The 22,601-nt window shown below is 59.3% G+C and overlaps 4 protein-coding genes across 13 annotated transcripts; 3 read left to right on the top strand and 1 right to left on the bottom strand.

The window, feature by feature from the left end:
- The first annotated feature begins 418 nt into the window (after positions 1–418).
- On the top strand, positions 419–8,252 carry KCNK4 (potassium two pore domain channel subfamily K member 4). Of its 6 annotated transcripts, none has more exons than XM_085010798.1 (7): positions 419–554; positions 2,257–2,522; positions 5,494–5,617; positions 5,750–5,910; positions 6,103–6,289; positions 6,698–6,837; positions 7,516–8,076. In XM_085010798.1, the coding sequence occupies exons 2-7, from the start codon at positions 2,334–2,336 to the stop codon at positions 7,936–7,938; spliced, it is 1,224 nt and encodes a 407-aa protein (XP_084866924.1). In that variant the 5' UTR covers positions 419–554; positions 2,257–2,333; the 3' UTR covers positions 7,939–8,076. The 6 variants fall into 6 exon arrangements, with proteins under 6 accessions (XP_084866924.1, XP_084866926.1, XP_084866923.1 ...); XM_085010797.1 differs by lacking the exon at positions 419–554 and adding an exon at positions 593–731 and having other exon boundaries at positions 7,516–8,252; XM_013994155.3 differs by lacking the exon at positions 419–554 and adding an exon at positions 868–978.
- A 261-nt stretch (positions 8,253–8,513) lies between these two features.
- Positions 8,514–11,682, top strand: CATSPERZ (catsper channel auxiliary subunit zeta). Of its 2 annotated transcripts, XM_003122571.6 has the most exons (5): positions 8,514–8,674; positions 8,909–9,266; positions 10,362–10,441; positions 10,651–10,717; positions 11,445–11,682. In XM_003122571.6, the coding sequence occupies exons 1-5, from the start codon at positions 8,654–8,656 to the stop codon at positions 11,552–11,554; spliced, it is 636 nt and encodes a 211-aa protein (XP_003122619.2). In that variant the 5' UTR covers positions 8,514–8,653; the 3' UTR covers positions 11,555–11,682. The 2 variants fall into 2 exon arrangements, with proteins under 2 accessions (XP_003122619.2, XP_020938535.1); XM_021082876.2 differs by having other exon boundaries at positions 8,514–9,266.
- Positions 11,683–12,429: 747 nt separating this feature from the next.
- Positions 12,430–21,461, top strand: ESRRA (estrogen related receptor alpha). Of its 4 annotated transcripts, none has more exons than XM_005660695.4 (7): positions 12,430–12,621; positions 14,067–14,403; positions 18,455–18,571; positions 18,713–18,841; positions 19,461–19,628; positions 19,730–19,999; positions 20,407–21,461. In XM_005660695.4, the coding sequence occupies exons 2-7, from the start codon at positions 14,079–14,081 to the stop codon at positions 20,664–20,666; spliced, it is 1,269 nt and encodes a 422-aa protein (XP_005660752.2). In that variant the 5' UTR covers positions 12,430–12,621; positions 14,067–14,078; the 3' UTR covers positions 20,667–21,461.
- Positions 21,412–22,335, bottom strand: TRMT112 (tRNA methyltransferase activator subunit 11-2). The gene is made up of 4 exons (XM_003122572.6): positions 22,216–22,335; positions 22,003–22,104; positions 21,783–21,872; positions 21,412–21,695 (listed from the first exon to the last, which is right to left on the bottom strand). The coding sequence occupies exons 1-4, from the start codon at positions 22,291–22,293 to the stop codon at positions 21,588–21,590; spliced, it is 378 nt and encodes a 125-aa protein (XP_003122620.3). The 5' UTR covers positions 22,294–22,335; the 3' UTR covers positions 21,412–21,587.
- Positions 22,336–22,601: the final 266 nt, after the last annotated feature.

Below are 22,601 nucleotides of genomic sequence, written 5' to 3'. Positions count from 1 at the left end.
ATCATTCCTTTTCTGTAAGTGGGGACTAGGAAGCCAGGAGAGTGTGGTACCTGCTAGGCCCCCTACTGGTGGGGGGTGGTCAGCCTTAGAGACCATGCTTAAAGCCACCCGAGTGAAGGCGGAAGATCCCAGGCAAGAGAAAGTCTTTGGCAAGATCAGAGTTGTAAAGAAGTGGAGGAGGGCAGAGACTCGGAGTTCCAGGACCTGCCAGGGGCCTGCCTCGTCCAGACAATGGGGGAGGGTGTGCTGACACCAGTTCAAGGCTGGGATGGGCCTGGAAGTGAGGAGCAAGGGATGGGGGCGGGGTACGGGAGTAGGGGCAGGAGGCATCCGGCTCGATTTCCCAGAGCTGGGTCCCAACCCCACCTCAGCCAGCTCCAGAGGGCCTCGATGGATCCCGCACCCCTTTGTCCGCTGAGGTCTCTCCTCTCATGAGTGCAGAGCCCAAGGACCAGGCTGTCCCTTGAGGGAGGGAGTTGAGGCCCTTCCGATCTGGTAGTGGGCCTGGAAAATGCTGGGAGAGTAGCGGAGTCGCGTGGCGCCTGTCGGAAGAGGTGAGCGGGCTGATGTCCAGGCCGGGGGCGTGCCGCTGGCCACACTGGCTGGCCAGCAGGGCAGTACCAGGGCCACGGTCTGAGACGCCAGGCCTGACCCAGCGGCGACCCCTCCCGGGCTCCTCGGCCACTCCTCTCCCGGGACGAGCCGGGATTGGGGGGGCTGGGCAGCCACAGGTAAGGGGCTGCGGGGAGCGGCGCTGGAGGCGAGGGCGAGGCACGGAGGGAAGCGCGGCGCTGGAGGGGTTAAATGCGGGAGGAGGGGGGCTTCTGGTAGCGGGAGGGGGGGGGGTCCCAGCCCCGGCGGCCGCCCGCTCCGCCCCTGCCGCCGCCGCCGCCACCGCCTCCGCGGCCCAGGCGGCACCGGCGAGGCCGTTCGGGAGTCCGGGCTGCAGCCGCAGCCGCAGCCGCAGCAGGGCCGACAGTGAGTGCGGGGCGGAGAGGGCGGGCGGGTGCGGGCAGGGAGTGCGGGACGGCGGGGGGCTCGGGCCGGCCTCCGGGGCAGGGGCCTGCAGGGGCGGAGAGGCCGGGAGGGAAGCCCACCTCCTGCGCGTGGGCGCCTCCGGGAGTCGCGCGGCCGCGCGTCCCGCCGCCCGTCACGCTCCGAGGCGTCGGCGTGAAGACGCGGGGAGGCGGTGGGAGCGAGCGGCGGGGTGCGGTGTGTGGGCGGCGGGCGATGCGCGGTGGCCCCACGGTCTGGGTGTGCGTGTACGTGAGTGTGTGCACACGTGTGTGGGGGCTTCTGGGGGCCCTGGCCCGGCGCGCACGGCCCTGAGGGTCCGGTGCGCCCGTGAGCAGGTGGAGTGTGTGCGTGCAGCCTGGGCAGCCGGGCCGCCTGGAACCGCAGGGTGGAGCGTGGGCGCGCGGGTCTTTGTGCCCGCGTGTGTGTGCGCGTGGGCGCCACCGCCCCCTGTCCCAAGGGCTGACAGCTGTCCCAAGGGATGCGCCACGGTCGGGCCCTGGTCGCCCCCACCCCGCTCCTTCCCGGAACCGGCACCCTCCCTTCCCCTCCGCCCTGCCTCGCCTCTGCACAGCGACCGGGACCCGCCCCTGGGTTCCTCGAAAGCCCTGTGGGGCGCTGGGGGACCCTGGCGGCTCCCCTCCAGGCCCATCGCGTCTAGCAGGTCTAGCAGCGGAACAAGGAGAGGCTGGAGGGGAGGGAGAAGCCACGAAGATGCTGCCGCAGCCTCAGCGGACGAGCCGGGTCCTGCTGTCCCCGTCCCCGTCCCTGCCCTGCGCTGCGCGGTCCGGCCTCCCCTCCCGCTTTGCCTTGGAGCGCCTCCGCGCCCCCTCAGCCTCCAGCTGGAAGGCGGGTTCCCCACGCACCCCCCTCCCAGGCCCCCAGCATTTCCCCACTCGCCCCGCCTCTCCCTTGGCAGGCCCAGCCTCGCTTCCCCCATCCTCGCTCCTTCCTTTCCTTTCCCGGTGCCCACTTATCTTCTCACACCCTGGAGTCCCCGGACTGGGGCTGAGGGCCGGGCAGTGGAGGTAAGGGGGAGGACAGGGCTGGGGGGGCGGCGGGGGTGGGGAGCGGCTGGGCGTGTCCTGGTATCCAGTGTCCGGCCAGAGGGATGTGAAGAGAGGCCCTTTGTGGGTAGTAGGGCTGGGGGCTCCAAGAACCTCTGGGTGTGTAGGGGTTGGAGGAGGGAGTAGGGGTGTCAGGCCAGGTTATTGATCCCAGCATCCCTGGTTCTGCCCGCAGTGACTGCAGCTCCCCAGGAGCCCCCTGCCCAGCCTCCCCAGGCGGGCAGTGGAATTGGCCGGGCCCCTGGGCGCGCCATGCGCAGCACCACACTACTGGCACTGCTGGCGCTGGTCCTGCTCTACTTGGTGTCCGGTGCCCTGGTGTTCCAGGCCCTGGAGCAGCCCCATGAGCAGCAGGCCCAAAGGGAGCTGGGGGAGGTGCGAGAGAAGTTCCTGAGGGCCCATCCCTGTGTGAGCGACCAGGACCTGGGGCTCTTCATCAAGGTGCGTGGGTGGGGGAGAGACCCTTCAGCAGTCACCCATGACTCCCTGACACTAGCTGCATGCCACCGGGGCCCTGTGCTGGGGTGTTGCTTCCAGACCACCCTTGAAATGCGAGTGCAGCTGGGGGTGCAGGGCAAAGGCTGGGATCCAGGTCTCTGTATTCAGTATGGCGGCCACAGGGGCATTTGTTTTTCTTGCTGTGCCTGGCATTGGGTTCTGCTCCTAGAGTGTCTCCTTCACTGTGTTTTGGTGGTTGAATAAAGGAACGCATGAAGGAAGAAATGAATTAATGGCTGTAGCATGAGATATGTTGCATTTTCTCAGGTCTAACTCACTGGCTTAGGGTTGCCAGGTGAAGTCTGGAACACCCTGTGAAATGTAAATTTCAGCTAAAGAATGAATACTTTGAAAACCTAAATATGTCACATGCAGTATTTTTATTTGCTAAATCTGGCAACCCTGCACTAGTCCTGTGTTTCTTTGGAGTCACAGATGCCTTAGAGAAACCCAGGAACACTGCGAACACTTCCCCACCTGCTGTCCCCAGAGAAGTGCAGGTATAAACAAGTACCACTGCTTCTGGAGGGTTCTGGAATCCCCTAAGCTGGTCCATGCCATCATGGATGCCAGGTGGAGAACACCTTCCCACCAGGACTCATGCTTATGATGTGGAGGCCGGAGGGAGGGCAAGTCAGGGATGGGGTCGGGTCGGCTTTGGTCCAGGGACCAAAGAAAGTGTGGGCTGCAGGCTTCTGGGCCACTGTCACGCAAGCACCTCTGCTGCTCTCTCTGATTTCTGAGCCACTGTCATATTTAAAAAAAACCTAAAAAACTAAAATTTAACTTGAATAAATCACTGTTTATTATTTTATGGAAAACGACTCCTCTTTCCTGCCTATTCTTTTGGAGAGAGGAGCCATCAGCATGGAGCCTCAGTGTTCCAGCTGATTCCCAAGGTGGCAGGACCTGGAGCAGAGATGAGGATGGGGTGGGGCCCAGGACACAGGCAGCTTGACTTTGTCTCTGACACTTCCAGAAGGCCCAGCAAGGCTCCGAGAGGCCTGGGCCGGAGAGAGTGTGGCCAGACCACAGGGCAGGGAGAGGGAGGGAATCTGACCTATTTTATCTTCACAATGGAATTGCTTTTTTTCCTGGATTAAAAAAAAAGAAGAAAGGGAAGGGGAGAGCCTAGCAGGGTGGGCAACAACTGCTTTATTTCTCTTCTATAATTGGCCAGCCATGCAGCAATTGTGCACCTACTGTGTGCTGGCTGCTGTGCTATATATACCACAGGGTGAGCAGGGAAATTGCTGCTGGGGTGAAGCAGGTGCAGGCTCTACCCTAGAGGATGGCACATCTAGAAGAAGGGACAGATCAGTGCTTAGTTCACTGCAGGATTTAGTAGAAAGGATCCCTTACTTCCTTCTCTGTTAAATGCCTGTTGTACCCTGGGTCCTGGGCTAGATGCTGAGGGCAAAGAGGGAGGTACCAGGGGCCTTTGGGAAGCGCTGGTAATTGCAATGAAGCAGGTAAGATGGGTAGAATTTAGAGCTGTGTGATTGGATTGCAAGAGGCTCACAGGCAGAGGAACAGCATGGGCAAAGGCGTGGAAGCTGGAAAGCTCCGTGTTTCGCAGTTCTGGGATTTAGCAGATGCCTAGTCATTTGAAGCAAAAATTAGAACACATAGAATGACAAAGGTTTTTTTTTTTCCCCTTCCGTAGCGAATTTATTGGAAAAGCATTGCAAAATAAATCACTTTTAATCATTCATTTCACTTGGCTTTATTTGAAAAATTATTACAGGAAATGGAATCATCTCAGAAATTCTGGGGATAAGGTCACTGTAACTTGGGTTCCAAAATGGGAGTCCCAGGAGAGAAGATGGGAGAAGGGGAGGTTGGGACCAGATTGAGAAGGGCCTTACATGCTGGGCTGGGGAGTTTAGACTCCATTCCGCCGAGAGCACAGAGCTATGGAGAACTTGGGACTGTCACTTTAGGAAGATAAATGTGGACTGTGTCTTGCTAATGAGGACTGCGGTCAGAGAGAAAGTAGGTGGCTTCTGACCTCCCCCACACCCACTGCCTATGTGTCTTGGCTCTGCGAGACGTGGAGAAGGGCCCCTCTGCACCCCCTCCTCATTATGCCCTGCCCTCTGTCACTCTGGGCGGGCACTCTCAAAACACAGACTCTCCTCCCGAGGAAGCAGACTGGCTGGCAAGAGGGGGCAGACACATGGCCATGTCATTAATTCCGTCATTTTTATTGAGCACCTACTATGTAGCAGAGGGTTTGCTTTGGGCTTCAGCAGGGCAGGCAGGGGTTTTTGTGTCCATGACTCTCCTAAAATGGGATGCAAAATTTGATGGTATGTGAACCTTCCTGGAGAGAGGGTCCTTAACTTTCATCAGATCTTTTCAAGACTTGAACTCAGCTTCCAAAGGGCCAATGGGAGCGGTGGGGTCTATGGGAAGCTGGAACTCACTGGCCTTGCAGTGAGCTCACTGCGCTACACGGGGACTAATTTAATAACCACAGTGCTTACTGTGGGTGGTGTGAGTGCTTTAACTCTTCTCAATAACTCTCTGAGATGGGTACTATTGTCACCACCCCCAACTGACAGAGACAGAAATTGAGGCACGGCTCAGCATCACACAGCACCAAGATTTGAACCCAGGCAGTCTGGTCCCAGGGTCTGTGCTCCTGGCCACTCTAAAACTGGACATTTCTTTTGCGAAGTGGAGGCCAACAACTTAAATGTCTCTAAAATGACGTGTTGGCCAAACAAAATTGAGCTTCCCAATTTGTCAGGTCTGTTCTAGGGACCACACTGCCTTCAGGGAGACCAGAGGGTAAGAGGAGAGCTGGGAGGGATAAGGAGGGAGCCCTTCAGAGAGACCAGAGGGACAGGGTGTGGGCCACGACCAGAGGGAAAGGCTGAGGTTCCTCCTTCTGCGCCTTGTCCTGCAGGAGGTGGCTGATGCCCTGGGAGAGGGTGCGAACCCTGACACCAACTCAACTAGTAACAGCAACCACTCGGCCTGGGACCTGGGCAGCGCCTTCTTTTTCTCAGGCACCATCATCACCACCATCGGTGGGGGAGGGGACTGGGCATGTGTGGGGGGAGGGGTGACTGGGCTTCCTCACGGGGGAAGGCACAGAGGGAGGTGGAGGTGGGGGAGGTGCCAGGCAGCCCTTAGACGCGCTGCACTGCCCCTCTGCCCAGGCTATGGCAACGCCGCCCTGCGCACTGATGCCGGGCGCCTCTTCTGCATCTTTTATGCCCTGGTGGGGATCCCGCTGTTCGGGATTCTGCTGGCAGGGGTCGGGGACCGGCTGGGCTCCTCCCTCCGCCGCGGCATCGGTCACATCGAAGCCGTCTTTCTGGTGAGCTGCTCCACGCCCTGCGCGCCCTTGCGTTGGGGTCGGGAAACCCTTCCCTAAGTCCCCGGCTAACACGTGAGCGCGGGCGCCGCGCCGGGATCACGGGGAACTTAGAGATCCCCGAAGAAGGGCTAAGGGATGTGAGAGGGGAGGTTTTGGCGACTTCTCGCCCCCGCCAACTGCCCCTTCCTGCAGAAGTGGCACGTGCCACCGGAGCTGGTGCGAATTCTATCAGCGGTGCTCTTCCTGTTGATCGGCTGCCTGCTCTTTGTCCTCACGCCCACGTTCATCTTCTGCTATGTGGAGGGCTGGAGCAAGCTGGAAGCCATCTACTTCGTCGTGGTGACGCTCACCACGGTGGGCTTCGGAGACTACGTGGCCGGTGAGGCCACTTTTCTTGGGCTGCACTTCCCCACCCACTTTGCGATCTTGCTTCTCCCGCCAAATTCACCCCGGTGCTTCTGCACTCACACGTGCTTGCTCCAATCCCTACATCCGCTCATTGAATGCACCCTCACATTTGTGCATGGATGCAACACCTCATGCTCGCATGCCTGCTGACATATATATTAAATGCACCCCTCACACGGCTCTTCTCCTGCACACCATCAAGTCACGCCCATTCATCTTCTTGCATCCATTCACACGCTCTAGCACGTACCCATTGCTCTGGGGCGGGCAGATCAAGGCGTTGCGATGGGAAGAGGCGCGGTGAACCCGAGACTCACAGGCTCAAGACTTGCTGAGCTCACCATCAGCTTCTTTCTGCCCTCCCCGGTGGGGTCCCAAGGCGCCAGTCCCAACCAGAACTCTGCAGCCTACCAGCCTCTGGTGTGGTTCTGGATCCTACTCGGCCTGGCCTACTTCGCCTCAGTGCTCACCACCATCGGGAACTGGCTGCGAGTCGTGTCCCGCCGCACCCGGGCAGAGGTAGGCGCCCCCCGCCGCAGCGCTGCGCCTGCGCTTTGGTGCTGCCGTGCTGTACCCTAGCGGCAGGTTGACCAGCCTGCCTCCCTTCCAGATGGGGTCTCCCCCAAGGCAGGGACTGAGGGAGCCCCAGTGTGCACCTGCGGAGAACAAAGGGATAAACTCCAACAGGTTTGCAGGTGCTCCATCTCCACATTCCGGGATAAGGTTACCAGATTTAGCAAGTAAAGATGAAGGAAGCCCAGTTACATGTGCATTTCAGAGAAGTTGCAAATAATATTTGAGTATAAATATGTCCCAAGTACTGCATGGGACATACTTATCTAATACTGCATTTGTTGTTTATCTGAAATTCTCATGTAACTGGGTGACCTGTATTTTGGAACCCTGCTCCTTGCGTCTGGCCCCAGAGCGGATGGAGGGGCAAAGATGGGTGAGGGGGGATGGAGGGAGAACTGAAATAAAACCGGGGTTTTTCTCCTGGAGAAGAGGACACTTCGGTGAAGATGGAGGAAGGGAGCATGTGGCTGGGTCATGAGCCTTTCCCTCCTCCTGAGGCAGGAGGACCGGGAGGAAAAAGAGGGGCAGCACCTGATCGGTGAAGGGTGAAGGAGCAGGCTACCGGGGTTGCGGAGACGGTCAAGAACCCCCAGCCAAGGACTGCCTTTCCTCCCCGCGCAGATGGGCGGCCTCACGGCGCAGGCCGCCAGCTGGACCGGCACGGTGACCGCGCGGGTGACCCAGCGAGTAGGTCCCCCGGCACCACCGCCGCAGGAGAAGGAGCGGCCACCCCTGCCTCCACCGCCGTGCCCAGCGCAGCCCGCCAGCAGGCCACTATCCCCTGTGGCCCCGGAGAAGACCGAGCCACCCTCGCCGCCCTCGCCGCCCTCGCCGCCCACGCCACCCACGCCGCCCACGGCCTCGGCGCTGGACTACCCCAGCGAGAATCTTGCCTTCATCGACGAGTCCTCGGACACGCAGAGCGAGCGCGGCTGCGCACTGCCCCGCGCGCCACGGGGTCGCCGCCGGCCCCTCAACGCCCCCAGGAAGCCCGCGCGGCCCCGGGGCCCCGGGCGCCCCCGGGACAAAGGCGTGTCCTCGTAGGGGCAGGACCCCGGCCCGGGCCTCTCAAAGGGCTTCGTTCTTGCCCTCTCCCCGGCATGCTCTGCTTGTTTGACCAAAGAGCCCTCTCTCGACCGGACTGAAACCTGGGGAGGAGGCTACGGGGTTGCTTGACTGCCGCCCCTTGCTCCTGGCCCTCTCCTCACTTCATCCATTTCCAGACCCCCCCAAGGCTTTCTGTCTCGCTGTACCGGCTGGGCCTGTCCCTCACAACACCTCACAACTGTGCCTCAAAGCCTGCATCAATAAACGAAAACAGTCTGCACCGCTGCGGCAGTGGCGCTCCGAGGACGCGAGAGGGTGTGGGAGTGCTTGCGTCAGGCCACCTCCCTCGGGGCAAGTCAGGTCCCCCAGGACCCTCAGGCTGAGCCACCCCCACCCCCACCCACGTCGGTCAAGGTGCGGGGGCTCGAGGCTGTGCTTGGACCTGTGCTTTTGCCTGGAGGTTACCGGTAGGGTCTGGCATGAGAATCTGCCAAGATGGGCTTTGCGTCCATCCTCAGTACAGCTATTGGTATTGGGGGATGAGGGAAGGGGGACAATGACATCTAATGCGGAGGGCTGCAGGGTGAACTCTCCCAGAGCCAGGTCCCCGTCGCCATTCCAGACCGGGCCCTGCCCCTCCCCCCTTCCCGGAGCGTGAGCCCCTCCTCCACGCCCCGAGGCCAGTAGTGCCTGGGTCCGTTGGGGCAGAACCATGGAGGAAAAGCCTTTCAAAGTAAGAACTCTTCCTGGGCCGCCCCACCCTGTCAGCACCCAGACCCATCCTAGGTCCAGCCTGGGCTCCTGGCTATGTTCTCACTCAGTCCCGGCTCAGGGCAGCTCCCAACAATCCCCCTCTTCCCCCGCGACAGAGTCTCGGCCCCGGTTGGGCTCGGGATCCCCGCCTCCAGCTTGCTCTTCCTCCCCTTCCCAATTCTCCTTGGCTTCCTCCGATGTATGTGGCCCACAGGCATCGGCCAAGTCTTCGGGCCGCCGTGGCTCAGGCGCGTCGAGCCCACAGGACATCCGGAATCTGTGGACCACCTCGACGCTGTCGCAGCCGAAGCTGAGTGTGCAACTGCCCACTGTCTGCGAGGACTCGGAACTGGAGGGCAACAGTCTAGGCAGCAAGGATGGCGGGTGGTACCATCAGAAGGCCGGCCACGACTCGGATGGAGGCTGGGAAGAATTGGATGACGGAGGGGACAAGGACGACTTCAAGCCAGAAGAGCCGGACGAGCACCCCTTGATGGAGCTGGAGATGCACCGCGGCAGCTCCCCGGGAAGCACTTTAGAGGACGGGGACGACGACTCCAGGATCGACTCCGGTCAGTGTGGTCTCACCGGGCTGTGGGCGCTCACAGGGCAGGGGGCTGGCCAGAACCTCAATTTCTATTGTTGGGAAATGGGGGGAAACTGTAGGACCAAGTTGCTAGGATTCCTTGAAAGGGGCGCCAACGCCTATCTTTCACACTGTAAATCAAGCAGACGTTCTAGGAACGCCCCCTACTGGGCAGGCGTCATACAAAGTCCTGGGGCCACAGAGACGAGCATGAAAATGAGCACAGGCAGCGTGGTAGGACCTGTGCTTTGAATGGAATCCCAGAGATGGTTGAGAGGAGGGAGTTAATACCTTTTCTGTGGACCTGCGCTGTTTGAGAAAGTGCTTGTCTTTCATTCATTCAGTCATTGGCTACAGTTTTAAAGTGTTTACTTCCTCCTTTGTGCTGGGCGCTGTTTGGGCCGAGCCTCCCCCTTCTCCCTACCGCCTCTGCTCTCCAGCCTTTCATCAGGGAATCGGAACAGATAACAAGATAACTGCCTTTGACTGAGCACTTACTGTTGTGCCAGACACTAGGCTTCCCTTGCATCATCACCTTTAAACTTCATTCTTATTATTCTATCATAAAATTGAAGACCTGGAGGGTCAGAAAGTCAGTCACTGGCCCTAAGTCTCACACAGTGGGGCAGTCAGAACTGGGACATTGGAGGGTGGGACAACAAAGCTGAGGCTTGTAAACCACTGTCCCATACTATTTCCTTCTTTTGTCTTTTTAGGGCTGCACCCAAGGCATATGGAGGTTCTCAGGCTAGGGGTCAGTCAGAGCTGTAGCTGCCAGCCCACACCACAGCCACAGCAACTCAGGATCTGAGCTGCATCTGAGACCTACACTACAGCTCAGAGCAACGCTGGGTCCTTAACCCACTGAGTGAGGCCAGGGATTGAACCTGTGTCCTCATGGATTGGTTTCTGCTGAGCCACGATGGCAACTCCCCATACTGTTTTTACTCAAGAGGCACCTGGAGTTGGTCTCTGAAGGTCACTCCCCTTCCACTGCCACATGGCTACCTACACATCGCCTCTGCTCCAGGGAAGTCCCTGAAGTTTGCAGATGACTTATCCCTCTTCTCTCTTCTCCCAGAAATTTCTTCCTCAGTGTCATCGCTCAATATCCCGAAGTATACACCCCATCGAGCCTACTGGGTGGAGCAGCAGAACAGGGTTGGAGGCAACCTCTCCCCCGGGGGGTGGGGTGGGGGTGGGAATCAGGGAGTTTAGGGGGGATGGGAGTTGGGGGTTCAGGGGTGGAAGGGTGGATGGAGGTGCTTTGCAGGGTGGGGGTCTTGGGGCTGGAGGGAGCAGGTGGGGCATTTCAGCTGCAAGTGGAGCTGGGGTCCCCTGGCCATCTGAGCCTCTTGCTGCCTCTCCAGCTGCCCCTGCCCCTGACTGTACTCATGGAGAACGAAGCTCTGGAAATCCTCACCAAAGCCCTCCGGAGTAAGCCCCCCCCCCCCCGCCCTGCCCAGGGCTCCCACAAGAGACCCTGGGAGATTTTGCAGGGTTTGGGTCTGTGAGAGTGGGGTTTCAGAATGTGTTTCCCTTGTCAGATTTCCTTACCACCCATAAATATTCCAGAAGCCCCACGAAACGCAAAAAGTTAGGAGACTGGCCACAGGGAGACCCAGTGGGAAGAGCATGGGAGAGCCTGGGCTCTAGACTTAGTGCAGCCCCTCTACCTGATGTGGCTTTTCTAAGGCCATTTCTGCATTTCTCCTCTTGCCCATTGGGAATGACAGCCTTTGTAGGGCCTTGGCCCCTCTGTGGGTGCTGTGAGGAGCCTTTGGACGGTGGATTATTTGAGCAAACTTCCTTTGGTTTGCTCCGCTTACCTTATGAATGTGGGGGTGGGATGGGGAGGACTAATAGCTTAGAGTGGGTGGTCCAAGAGGTGTCCGAAGAGCTGCCTTCTCCCAGTGCCCTAGTTCAGGCCGGCAACATCTACCTTATCTAAACTTACCTTCCTCACACATCCTTCATGGCAACACCCCCATCCTGCTCTGAATCCATCATCTGTTTGGAGTAATGGTCTATGACTCGACCATTTTAAACAAACACAACCGGCAGGTCCCAGTACCCGGAGTTCCAAAGTTCCCCAAACTTATATAGACTGGCTGCGGGAAGCCATGCCCCTGCTTACTGCCCTGAGTGGAGCTCTGCTCTGTAGGCTACCGATCAGAGATCGGCCGGGACCACTTTCTGACCAACCAGCTGCAGCGATACATCGAGGGGCTCAAGAGGCGCCGGAACAAGAGGATGAACGTAGCGGGGCTCTGAAGAGCACTGCCTCGGGCTCGCGTGACCGCCCGTCTCCGTCCCTGGTCCCTGTCCCGTCCCCAGATCCAAGCCTGACCCTGTTCACTTGGAATTTGAGTCCTAGAGAAATAAAAAGAGTCTGTATATGGTCCGTGAGTCAATGCGTGGCTGCTCGTGTGAGGCAGAAGCACGTGGCCCCGCCTTTCCCTGTGACCTTCACTCGGTCACCGCAGTGACCTTGAGCGTTCTCCGTCCGGGCCCTATCGGCTCCGCCTTCCAGGGACTCGAAATCCAGGACTTCTTGTATGTTTTGTGTCTGCTTCTCTCACCCCAGGTTCGGCAGCTTTGTGCGAATATTTGGGTGTGCGGTCCAAGTGCCCTGATGGTGTTATCTTGGGGAAGGGGGAAAAGGGAAACGGGCACCACCTCCCTTGTAACTTGGGCTGTTAGGCTCCGCCTTTCATGCATATGCAGATACCCAGCCTCTGCACTCGTCCCGCCCTCTCATTTACATATGTACGTCGTCTCTCGGCCCCGCAGCGGCTGCCACCGAACCACCTTTCCCATTTCTCCAACGCACAGCGCGCCCCGCCTCCTTCTTTACGTGAGAACGCTCCTGGCCCCACCCACTCCTGGAGTCGCTCCGCGTCTTCTTTGGCCACGCCCCGCTAGCGGCCGAGTACGCAAGCAAGTGCGCCACTCGGGAACTGCGGCGGCGGGGTGGGGACCTTCATAAAGGCCCACCCACTAACTTTGCTGGCTCCGCCCCACACGTCCGGGCACGCAGGCGCTGCCCGCCCCGCTTGCCTGATTAGCATTAGGGCGCTGGGTCCCGCCCCCTGCTTTGCATGCGCACGGCCAGCCCCGCCCCCGCTGTCAGCTGGAGGAAGCGGAGTAGGAAGCGGCCGCGATGTCCTTTTGTGTCCTACAAGCCGCCGGCGGCGCCGCCGTGTGAGGGGACGCGGCGCGGCGGGGCGGCGCGGCCCGAGGAGGCGGCGGAGGAGGGGCCGCCCGCGGCCCCCGGCTCACCCCGGCGCTCCCGGCCGCTCGGCCCCCATGCCTGCCCGCCCGCCCTGCGGGAGCCCCAGGTCCGGGGGCGGAGGGGAGCGCCGCTGGGGGGTGGGCGGGCGGGGCGCGGGGGCCATGTGCGAGCGCGGCAGGGAGGCGGGCGGGGGGCGGGCTCCAGGCGGGGTCCGGCTCCGGGACCGGCCCGGGTCACGGTCGGAACCCAGTTGAAAGCCAGATGGGGTCAGGGTCCGGGCGGGATCTGGCGTCCAGGTCTTAATACGCCGGCCTGGGACCAGGGCTGGCTCTGGCTCGGGCAGCAGGTCCTGGCCAGGGTCAGGCTTGGGCCTCAGATCCAGTCCCCGGGCAGGGTTCTTTTCTGTCCGGCACCTGGAGCATGCCGAAGTCCCAGGGGCGGGTCGGGGTGGAAGATGGGAAGGGTTCCCGGCCTGGGAAGGGGCTTTGGAGACCACGTGGGGGCGCTCGAAGGGGCTTTGGGCCACCCTTCTCTCTGGGTCAAAGGTCATCTCACTGGCTGGGGAGAACTTCCTCCTCCTTTGCGCTCCCCCATTACTTCCTGATAACCTGATAGAGGTCCCCCGCGGGCTGAGGGGGAGGGGAGGCGCAGCAACTTTAGGCAACTTCCCGTAGGTGTGCGCAGGTTGGGGGGGCGGGGCGCCCCGTGGAGGAGGCCTCTGCGACAGCAGGACTGTAAGAGTGAATGTGCTGGGGGAGGGGGGTGTGCAAGGAGGTGGAGCCACGCCTGCTGGTGTGCCTGGGGCTGGAGGGGTAGATGTGTCAGATGTGAAAGGCTCTGAAAGTGTTTCCACGAAGGTCTATGTCCCTGTGTGTGTGCTGCTGGGGGTCGGGGGCGGGGGCGGGCATGGTGAGAGTGTTTGTGAGCAAGTGGGATTATGAGCCTTGAGTGTGACTGTTATGAGGTGTGTACTTCTGGAGGAGTGTGCCAAAGCACGTGGGCGCATGAGTGAGAGCTGGGGTTTGGGAAGGGGCATGTGTAGGTGTGACACTGCCCAGCAGAGTGATCGTGTGTGAGAGTGTGTCTGCGGGTGAGGACACCTGAGACCCCAGGTGTGAGCACATCAACTGCTCTTGAGTTTGTGTGGCTCAGTTTGCACTCCTTCGCGGAGGATACCGCGGTGTGGGGAGGTCACTGAGATCCCCAGCATGTGGAGAAAACTGGAATTCCAGATGGGTTTAAGGTTGTTTAGGGGCTAAGGTCCCGCTCTTCTTTGTCCTGGGTGGGTGCAGGGGGTTTCCGAGCCTCCAGCAGGCTCCTGAGTGGGAAACCTGCTGTGTTACTGGCCCTGGAGGCTCTGGAGACTCTGTTCCCATGGCAACAGCTGGGGGGCCCTCTTCATGGGCAGCGTTCCTTGGACTCTGTCCCCCCCTCCCTCCCTCTCACTGAGCCTGGAACCTGGCCCCAGGCCCAGGGTTGGGCAACCAGGGTGACAGGGTTCTCCATCCCCCATCCCAGCCTCTCTGTGACCTGACGGGTCTCTTCCCGCAGGTGACCAGCGCCATGTCCAGCCAGGTGGTGGGCATCGAGCCTCTCTACATCAAGGCAGAGCCAGCCAGCCCTGACAGCCCCAAAGGTTCCTCGGAGACCGAGACTGAGCCCCCCGTGGCCCTGGCCCCTGGCCCAGCTCCTACCCGCTGCCTCCCAGGCCACAAGGAGGAGGAGGATGGGGAGGGGGCTGGGCCTGGCGAGCAGGGTAGTGGGAAGCTGGTGCTCAGCTCCTTGCCCAAACGCCTCTGCCTGGTCTGTGGGGACGTGGCCTCCGGCTACCACTATGGTGTGGCATCCTGTGAGGCCTGCAAAGCCTTCTTCAAGAGGACCATCCAGGGTGAGCCCCCACCCCGCTCCTGTGCCCTTTGCCCTCTGGGCTTGGCACTGCCCAACTGGGTGCCCTGCTGGGTGGCTGTAGGCCTCCAGCCTGCTGCAGTACCACTTGGGGTTGGCAGCCTGAAATTCTCAGGCCCTCCTACCTCCCAGGAATGTCCTTTCCCTTAAGAGTTAAATAAAGCCACCGGGATATGCTGATGGATTGGACGTGGGCCATGAGAGCGGGCCTCACGATGCCTCCCAGGTCTCAGGGTACTACAGGCCCAGCACCTTCCACAGTGGCTCTGAAAAGCGTGAAGCAGCCTGTACCTGCTCCTGACCTCGTCAGCAGAGAACATGCCCCCTTTGGGGTTGATTTCCCTGAAGCAGCCCCAGCACAAAGGCAGGATATGGGTAACTGAGAGGGGCTACATCATATTTCAGTACCTAACTTTAAAAAGACCTTTAGACATCCCTGCTAATAGTACTTGCTGAGGCTTTTTTCACTCAGGAAAGCATATCAAAATATGAATGAGCAAGATGATGACAGACATTATTTGCGATATACCTGTAACTTATGTTTTATATAATCCATTGATTACTTTGGGAGTTCCCTGGTGGCTCAGTGGGTTAAGGACCTGGAGTTGTCACTGCCATGGCTCTGGTTGCTGCTGTAGTGTGGGTTCAATCCCTAGCCCAGAAACTTCCACATGCTATTGGAGTGGCCAAAAAGAAAACATTTCTTAATTGCTTCCCCTGTGCCAAGCACTGTGGCCTATTACGTTTATGCTCTCAGTACCCACAGAGCAATTTCTAAGGTGCCAGCCCTATTGTAACTGTGGCTCAGAGAGGTTCTCAAAACTTTGTTCAAGGCAGAAGATGGCAGAAACAGGATTTGGAGTTGAGTCACTTGAGGTGCAGAGCTAAGCTCAGAAAGGCCAGACTCTGCCTCTGCTTATATTACTAATAACTGAACTTTGGACAGCTGCCTCCTGATGGATTGTGACATTCTAGCAAGTTGTGACTTGGCTGAGACCCACTAGTCTAAAAGCTCTGTGCTCCCTCTGGCTCTGGAGACCAGTGAGCCAACAGGTCCGGGTCTGGGTCCGGGTCCGGGTCCAGGTGTCTACTCCCTACCCTGGGACCCTTCGTTCCCTGTTGATAAATATTTGTCAAGCACCAGCCATAAATCGTGATCATTTATTGAGCATTTAAGGTGCTGCGAGCCATGGGAAACACCCTCCCTTGGTGATCCCGTTTAGTTTTCACCCTCACCTTTGTAAGAAAGAGTTTTTAATCATCCCAGGTTTACCGATGGGAAAACAGGCTTAGGTGTGGACCATGCCCAGGGACACACAGTTGGCAGGGGGCAGCCTCAGGATGGGCCCCAGGCAGCTTCCAGGATCCTTGCTCTTTGCAGACATGTGCTCTGCTGTCCTGGCCACGGTTCCAGGTATGGGGACGTAGCTGGGACTAAGGCAGGGCCGCTTCTCTCCCCAAGTGGTTTCTGTTCCAGCAGAAGGGAGAGAGAGAAAGCGATGAACTGCATACCTTTGTTATAGCACAGCGGTGGTGAGAGGGCAAAGAGCAGGGTGTGAGCCAGGGAACCTGGGTCTGCGGCTCTGGAGGGCCTCCCGGAGGAAGTGTCTTGAGAGCCGAAGGAGCCCAAGTAGGGCGTGGGAGAAAGCAGGCTGTGGGGAGAAATGCACTAGGGGCATGGCGGCTGGTTGTGTCATGAAGTCCTTGCTGTAGCCCTGTGAGGCCGGGAGGGCCGCCTCGCATTCATTCATTCAGCCAGACCCTGTTCCTAGTGCTGGGGACAGTCCTGGCCCTCACGGAGCGGACACTAAAGTGGGTAGACAGAAAACAAAGAAGATAAACATATGGAGCTGATAAGACGGTGCCAAGAGCTGATGAGAAACCATAAAGCAGGGGCAAGTGGCCGGGCTGTCTGTGCGGGGACCTCTGGCCTTCTCCTTCCAGGGGGCAGCGCTCCCTAAGGCTGGGCCTGTTTGAGGAGCACTAAGTCGGCCCCCTGAACCCAGCAGAGTGCAAAGGGAGGTGAGGTCAGAAAGGTGGCAAGCGGGGGGTTCCCACTGTGGCTCAGCAGGTAACCAACCCAACTAGCATCTGTGAGGATGCAGGTTCGATCCCTGGCCTCGTTCAGTGGGTTAAGGATCCAGCATTGCCGTGAGCAGATGTGGCTCGTATCCCACGTTGCTGTGGCTCTGGCGTAGGCCGACAGCTGTAGGTCCGATTGGACCCCTAACCTGGGAACCTCCATATGCCGCGGGTGTGGCCCTAGAAAGACAAAACAAAAAAAAAGGCGGCGAGGACCAGGGGCATAGGCCTCATAGGCCATGGGGTTCGCCTGGGCTTTTGCTCTGTGAGGGGAAATCACTGGTGGGTTTGGAGCGGGGTGGGGGGCGCAGGATATGACTTAGGTTGAATAGGATGTATCTGTTGTGAGTAACTGAAGGAGACAGAGCAGGAGGAGAGGTGACAGTGACTGGTCAAGGATAGAGACAGTTGCCAGGGGAGTTCCTGCTGTGGTGCAGGGGGTTAAGAATCCAACTGCAGCAGCTCAGGTCACTGCAGAGGCACGGGTTCAATCCCTGGCCTGGTGCAGTGGGCTAAAGGATCCAGTGTTGCCACAGCTGCAGTGTAGTTTGCAGCTGCGCCGCACATTCAGTCCCTGGCCGGGGAACAGATGTGGCCACTAAAGACAAAACAAAACAAACAGTTGCCAGGGGCAGAGGGGGTAGGTTCTGCACATGTTAAGAGGTAAAACCCCCCAGGATCTGTCAGTGGATTTGGAGTAGGAGAGAGGAATCAGATGTCTCCTGGATTGCTTTTTTTGCCTTTTTTTTTTTTTGCTTTGCTTTTTAGGGCTGTGGAAGCATGCTCGCAGCATGTGGAAGTTCTCGGGCCAGAGGTTGAATTGCAGCTACAGCTGCTGGCCTACACCACAGCTCACGGCAACGCCAGATCCTTAACCCACCGAGTAAAGCCTGGGATCGAACCCGAAGCCTCATGCATCCTAATTGGAATCGTTTCTGCTGCACCACAACGAGAACTCCCGTCTCCTGGGTTTATACTTGAGCAGGTGGACAACTGGGTTTGCCGATGGAGGGGTAGATCCAGGGCCCATCTAGGACGGGCTAAGTTGGCAGTGCCTTCTAGACATGCAAGATGCCCAGGAGGCATTAGGATTTGTGCCTAGAGTTCAGGCAGGTCTAGACTAGTGATACAGTATTTTTTTTTGTTTTTTGTTTTTGTCTTTTGTCTTTTGTCCTTTTAGGGTCACACTTTGGCGTATGGAGGTTCCCAGGCTAGGGGTCTAATCAGAGCTACGGCTGCCAACCTACACCACAGCCACAGCAATGCCAGATCCGAGCCATGTCTGTGCCCTACACCACAGCTCACGGCAACGCCAGATCCTTAACCCACTGAGCGAGGCCAGGGATCGAACCCGCAACCTCATGGTTCCTAGTTGGATTCGTTTCCACAGCACCACGGTGGGAACTCCTAGAGCTACAGATTTGAAAGCCCACGACTGGGTGAGATCACCATGGGAGTGAGTCAGTGGACGTGAGGTCGGAGGTCAGCCCTGGGGCTCTTCCGTGGAAGGACCACGGGTAGATGCACAGAAACCAGCAAATGGCCATGAGGTGCGAGGAAGCCCAGGAGCGTGGTGTCCTAGAAGCAGAAGCCAAAGAAGCAAAGTGTCGAGGTGTTTCTAGGAGTGACCGTCTTTAGGCCAAGAAAGATGAGGACAGGAATTGACTGCTGGGTGTAGCAGTGTGGAGGCCACTGTGTCCCTTGAAAGCAGATGAGGGCAGGACAGCCCAGAGGTGTGACTTGACAAGAGGCTTGGGCCCGATGCAGCCTGACTCCCCTGGTGCCAGCCCTGCGGCCTTGCCCCTTCCTGCCCCCGGCTTCCCCGTCCCACTCATGGCACTCCTGCTCTCCCCAGACCGGCGCTTGTCTGGGCTGAGTCAGGGCTCTCCTGTCTGCTGGGTCCCCTCCGGGCTCCGGGAGGCTGCCACTGGAGCCCTGCCTCTTCCTGGCAGGGAGCATCGAGTACAGCTGTCCGGCCTCCAACGAGTGCGAGATCACCAAGCGGAGACGCAAGGCCTGCCAGGCCTGTCGCTTCACCAAGTGCCTGCGGGTGGGCATGCTCAAGGAGGGTGAGCGCCGGCCGGGGCCTGGGCAGGGTGGGGGGTGCTGGGCAAGGCCCGGGAAGTTCTGGTGGACTGGGCTGGGCAGGCGGGCTCTGCGCAGGAAGCCAGCCCCAGCCCCATGGACACAGCCCTGTCCTACAATTCAAGGGGTACGTCTGGACCGTGTCCGGGGTGGGCGACAGAAGTACAAGCGGCGGCCAGAGGTGGACCCGCTGCCCTTCCCGGGCCCCTTCCCTGCTGGACCTCTGGCAGTAGCTGGAGGCCCTCGGAAGACAGGTGAGAACACCGCGGGGACCTTGGGGCTCTGGGGTTGGGGCGGGTTTCAGACATGGGAGGCCTGTCTGATGTCATCTTGGGCTCTGGGACCCCAAAATACCCTTTTTTTGGAGTTCCTGTCGTGGCTCAGTGGTGACAAACCCAATCAGGATCCATGAGGATGTGGGTTCGATCCTTGGCCTCGTTAAGTGGGTTAAGGATCCAGCGTTGCCGTGAGCTGTGGTGTAGGTCGCAGATGCGGCTTGGCTCGGATCTGGCATTGCTGTGGCTGTGGTGTAGGCCAGCAACTGCAGCTCTGATTCAACGCCTAGCCTCAGAACCTCCATATGCTGTGTGGCCCTAGAAAAACAAAAACAAACCCAGAGACCTTTTTTGTGTCACACCTGGAACAGCACAGCTGGGAGCAGGGAAGTTTTTTCTAACACTCAGAACCGGCCCTGGGAGGTTTGGTGTGGTTTCCCTGGGAGATGGTGTGGCCCTTCCCAGAGGGAGGTGTCTGAGCCTGGCTGGCCAGTGGCTACTGAGGAAGGCCACTGGGGGACTGACTCCGGGAAGATGCTTGACCTTGAAGGGTCGGCAAGGTGATGAATTTGAGCGCTTCTTCCACCTGTCACTGCAGCCCCGGTGAATGCACTGGTGTCCCACCTGCTGGTGGTTGAGCCTGAGAAGCTGTATGCCATGCCTGACCCCGCGGGCCCTGATGGACACCTCCCAGCCGTCGCTACCCTCTGTGACCTCTTCGACCGAGAGATTGTGGTCACCATCAGCTGGGCCAAGAGCATCCCAGGTAAAGGGCCCAGGTGATGTGGGGGGCTCCCCTGGGTAGGTCAGGCCACCCCTGGCTCTGGTGCACTTGCTCAGCCAGGTCTGCTCCCCACTGCCCTCCAGGCTTCTCGTCGCTGTCACTGTCTGACCAGATGTCAGTACTGCAGAGCGTGTGGATGGAGGTATTGGTGTTGGGTGTGGCCCAGCGCTCACTGCCACTGCAGGACGAGCTGGCCTTTGCTGAGGACCTGGTCCTGGATGAAGAGGGGGCCCGAGCAGCTGGCCTGGGGGAACTGGGGGCTGCCTTGCTGCAACTGGTGCGGCGACTGCAGGCCCTGCGGCTGGAGCGTGAGGAGTATGTTTTGCTCAAGGCCCTGGCCCTTGCCAACTCAGGTGAGTCTGGGGCAGCTGCTGACAGGTGTTTCCATAAGGCCCTGGGGTTGTTAACACTGATGGTGGCACAGTCCCATTTTGCAGACAAGGAAAACTGAGGCTTAGGGAAGAAGAATGATGTGCTGAAAGTCACAAAGCCAGGCAAGGGCAGGCCCAGAAACCGCAGGTAGGAGTTGAGCCCTAGTGCCCCTCCTTCTGCAGAGAGGTGAACCATTTAGTGGGAGGGAAGTGATGGGGATAGGAGGCTGCACCTCAGGGAGAGAGGGTGGGCCCGGGCTCATGGGCAGGCGCAGTGAGTGGAGCCCCAGCAAATCCTTGTCTGGGTCCTGCCTGGGTCCCTATCCAGCAGTACCCATAGATATGGCTCTGCCCTTTCTGGAATCAGCGGCTCTTGCCTCTCCTCCCAGACTCTGTGCACATTGAAGATGCTGAGGCTGTGGAGCAGCTGCGAGAAGCTCTGCATGAGGCCCTGCTGGAGTATGAAGCTGGCCGGGCAGGCCCCGGAGGCGGGGCTGAGCGGCGGCGGGCAGGCAGGCTGCTGCTCACGCTGCCACTCCTTCGCCAGACAGCGGGCAAAGTGCTGGCCCATTTCTATGGGGTGAAGCTGGAGGGCAAGGTGCCCATGCACAAGCTGTTCTTGGAGATGCTCGAGGCCATGATGGACTGAGGCAAGGGCTGGGCACGGGTGGGGGTGCTGGCAGGACCCGCTCAGCATAGGGTCCACCCAGAGGGGCAGAGCTGGGGTCTGGGCAGTGCCACAGCCTGCTGGCAGGGCCAGGGCAACACCATCAGCCCCTGGGAGCAGGCCCTACGCCCTCCCCTCCCCCCTCCCAGGGGGTGTTAGAAGCTGGCAACGTGTGTGCCCAGGCTCTGGGCACAGTGCTGCCCCTCGCAAGCCATAACGTGCCCCCAGAGTGTAGGGGGCCTTGCGGAAGCCATAGGGGGCTGCAGGGGACATGTTTGTGTGTGTGGTGGGGGGGGAGCAGATGCCTGATCTCAGGGAGGGAAGGGAGTGGAGGCCACAGTCTCCCAGTGGGTGAAGCTTTTGCTGCTGCTTATTCCGACTTCCTCTCCAGACCAGAGGGGGATTTGGAGAGCAAAGGCCCCTGCTCTCTTCGCTCTTCTCCTCATCATTTGCATTGGGCATTACTGCCCCCTCCCCTTGAAGCAATAACTCCAAGCAGGCTCCAGCCCCTGGACCCCTGAGGTGGCCAGGGCCCCCCCATCAGCTCCCACCCAGCCTCCTCAGGGGGTAGGGAGAGCACTGCCTCTATGCCCTGCAGAGCAATAACACTATATTTATTTTTGGGTTTGGCCAGGGAGGCGCAGGGACATGGGGCAAGCCAGGGCCCAGAGCCCTTGGCTGTACAGAGACTCTATTTTAATGTATATTTGCTGCAAAGAGAAACCGCTTTTGGTTTTGAACCTTTAATGAGAAAAAAGAATATAATATCGAGCTCAATAACACTGTGTTTGGTGTGTCACTGGGCCCGGGGTCGGGGATACAAAGGACAGAACTAGCAAACAAGACTTATGTACACAAAAACACACACGGTCACAGAATGACAAACTGGTGCCCGGCACCGTTTTAGGTCTTGGTTTCCTCATCCGTCAGCAGCATATTGGGGATCCCACGGCTGATGGGAAATAAACGTCCAGACTCTGGGCACTGCAGGGTGCCCTCCAACACATCCACCTGCAGGAAAAGGGTTACAAAGCTGAGCACTGGCAGCCTCCAGGTGTGAGTACAGGGCTGCAAAGCAAGTGACAGGCAGGTTCTCACCTCCAGCAACACGTGGTGCATCTTCCTCAGGAATGTCTCATCGTGCTCGTATCCCTGAATCGGCTCTTTGGGCACCTCGACCAGATGCAACTGTGGGCAAGACGCCTAAATCATCTCTGGGGATCCCCGACCCTCGCCCCGAGGCCAGGCTCCTTGGCCTGGTGTACAGGGCTGCAGGGACACCACCCCCGAGGACGTGCAGGGGAGGGAGGGTCCTCACGGTGTCGGCCGCCTCCAGAAGCGCCGCCCACTCTACTTTGGGTATCATACGCGCCACGAAGTCCGGGTTGAACTCGACGGGGTTGATGCGGACCTCGGTGGCCTGCGGGGCGGAGAGACTTTAGTCAGACAAAGCCCGGATCCTGGTTTTCCTAGTCGCCCCCCACCCCGCGCCCGGGAGAGGGGGCCTGAGGTCGCCCCCGACAGCGGGTACCTGGAGACGCAGTGGGAAGCCACGGGTCCCCACCCCCCGCACATGCGAGCTCAGCAAGTTGTGGGTGAGCAGCTTCATGTCGCCACAACGCGCTCTCGCCAGGCCCGAGCCGGAAAGAGCCCGGATCCCGCTGGCGTCACTTCCCGGCCGCTCCGCTCTAGCCTATCGGACATGTGGGAGGAGCGGAAACAGCGAACTTGCTGGAACTTCTTGCGCTCGCGGGAGAAGAGGTCGGATGGGATCACGCGCGGCTCCCGGAAGCATCTCAGCAGGAGCTTAGTATGACGCAGGCCCAGTGGTTTTGGCTGACAGACCTCCAATTGCTACAAATCGTGTACATTGCAAATTACGTGTAAAACAGCGGGGATGCAGGAGTCTTCGTTGAA

The sequence above is a fragment of the Sus scrofa genome, chromosome 2, assembly GCF_054392235.1.
Source record: "Sus scrofa isolate SSC_HxYL_T2T_F1_AM1 chromosome 2, Sscrofa_HxYL_maternal_Yorkshire_Landrace_v2.0, whole genome shotgun sequence".
Classification (NCBI taxonomy): domain Eukaryota; kingdom Metazoa; phylum Chordata; class Mammalia; order Artiodactyla; family Suidae; genus Sus; species Sus scrofa.
This window is presented reverse-complemented; position numbering and strand designations above follow the sequence as displayed.

Coding starts and splice junctions, on each gene's coding strand:
- TRMT112 (XM_003122572.6), bottom strand. CDS start 22,293: ATGAAGCTGCTCACCCACAACTTGCTGAGCTCGCATGTGCGGGGGGTG. Junction 22,105..22,215: donor GCTTCCCACTGCGTCTCCAG/GTACCCGCTGTC, acceptor TCCGCCCCGCAG/GCCACCGAGGTCCGCATCAA. Junction 21,696..21,782: donor TGCACCACGTGTTGCTGGAG/GTGAGAACCTGC, acceptor CTTTTCCTGCAG/GTGGATGTGTTGGAGGGCAC.
- KCNK4 (XM_013994155.3), top strand. Junction 5,911..6,102: donor ACATCGAAGCCGTCTTTCTG/GTGAGCTGCTCC, acceptor CCCTTCCTGCAG/AAGTGGCACGTGCCACCGGA. Junction 6,290..6,697: donor CTTCGGAGACTACGTGGCCG/GTGAGGCCACTT, acceptor TGGGGTCCCAAG/GCGCCAGTCCCAACCAGAAC.
- CATSPERZ (XM_021082876.2), top strand. CDS start 8,654: ATGGAGGAAAAGCCTTTCAAAGTAAGAACTCTTCCTGGGCCGCCCCAC. Junction 10,442..10,650: donor GGGTGGAGCAGCAGAACAGG/GTTGGAGGCAAC, acceptor CTGCCTCTCCAG/CTGCCCCTGCCCCTGACTGT. Junction 10,718..11,444: donor CCTCACCAAAGCCCTCCGGA/GTAAGCCCCCCC, acceptor TCTGCTCTGTAG/GCTACCGATCAGAGATCGGC.
- ESRRA (XM_005660695.4), top strand. CDS start 14,079: ATGTCCAGCCAGGTGGTGGGCATCGAGCCTCTCTACATCAAGGCAGAG. Junction 18,842..19,460: donor TGGAGGCCCTCGGAAGACAG/GTGAGAACACCG, acceptor CTGTCACTGCAG/CCCCGGTGAATGCACTGGTG. Junction 19,629..19,729: donor CTGGGCCAAGAGCATCCCAG/GTAAAGGGCCCA, acceptor ACTGCCCTCCAG/GCTTCTCGTCGCTGTCACTG.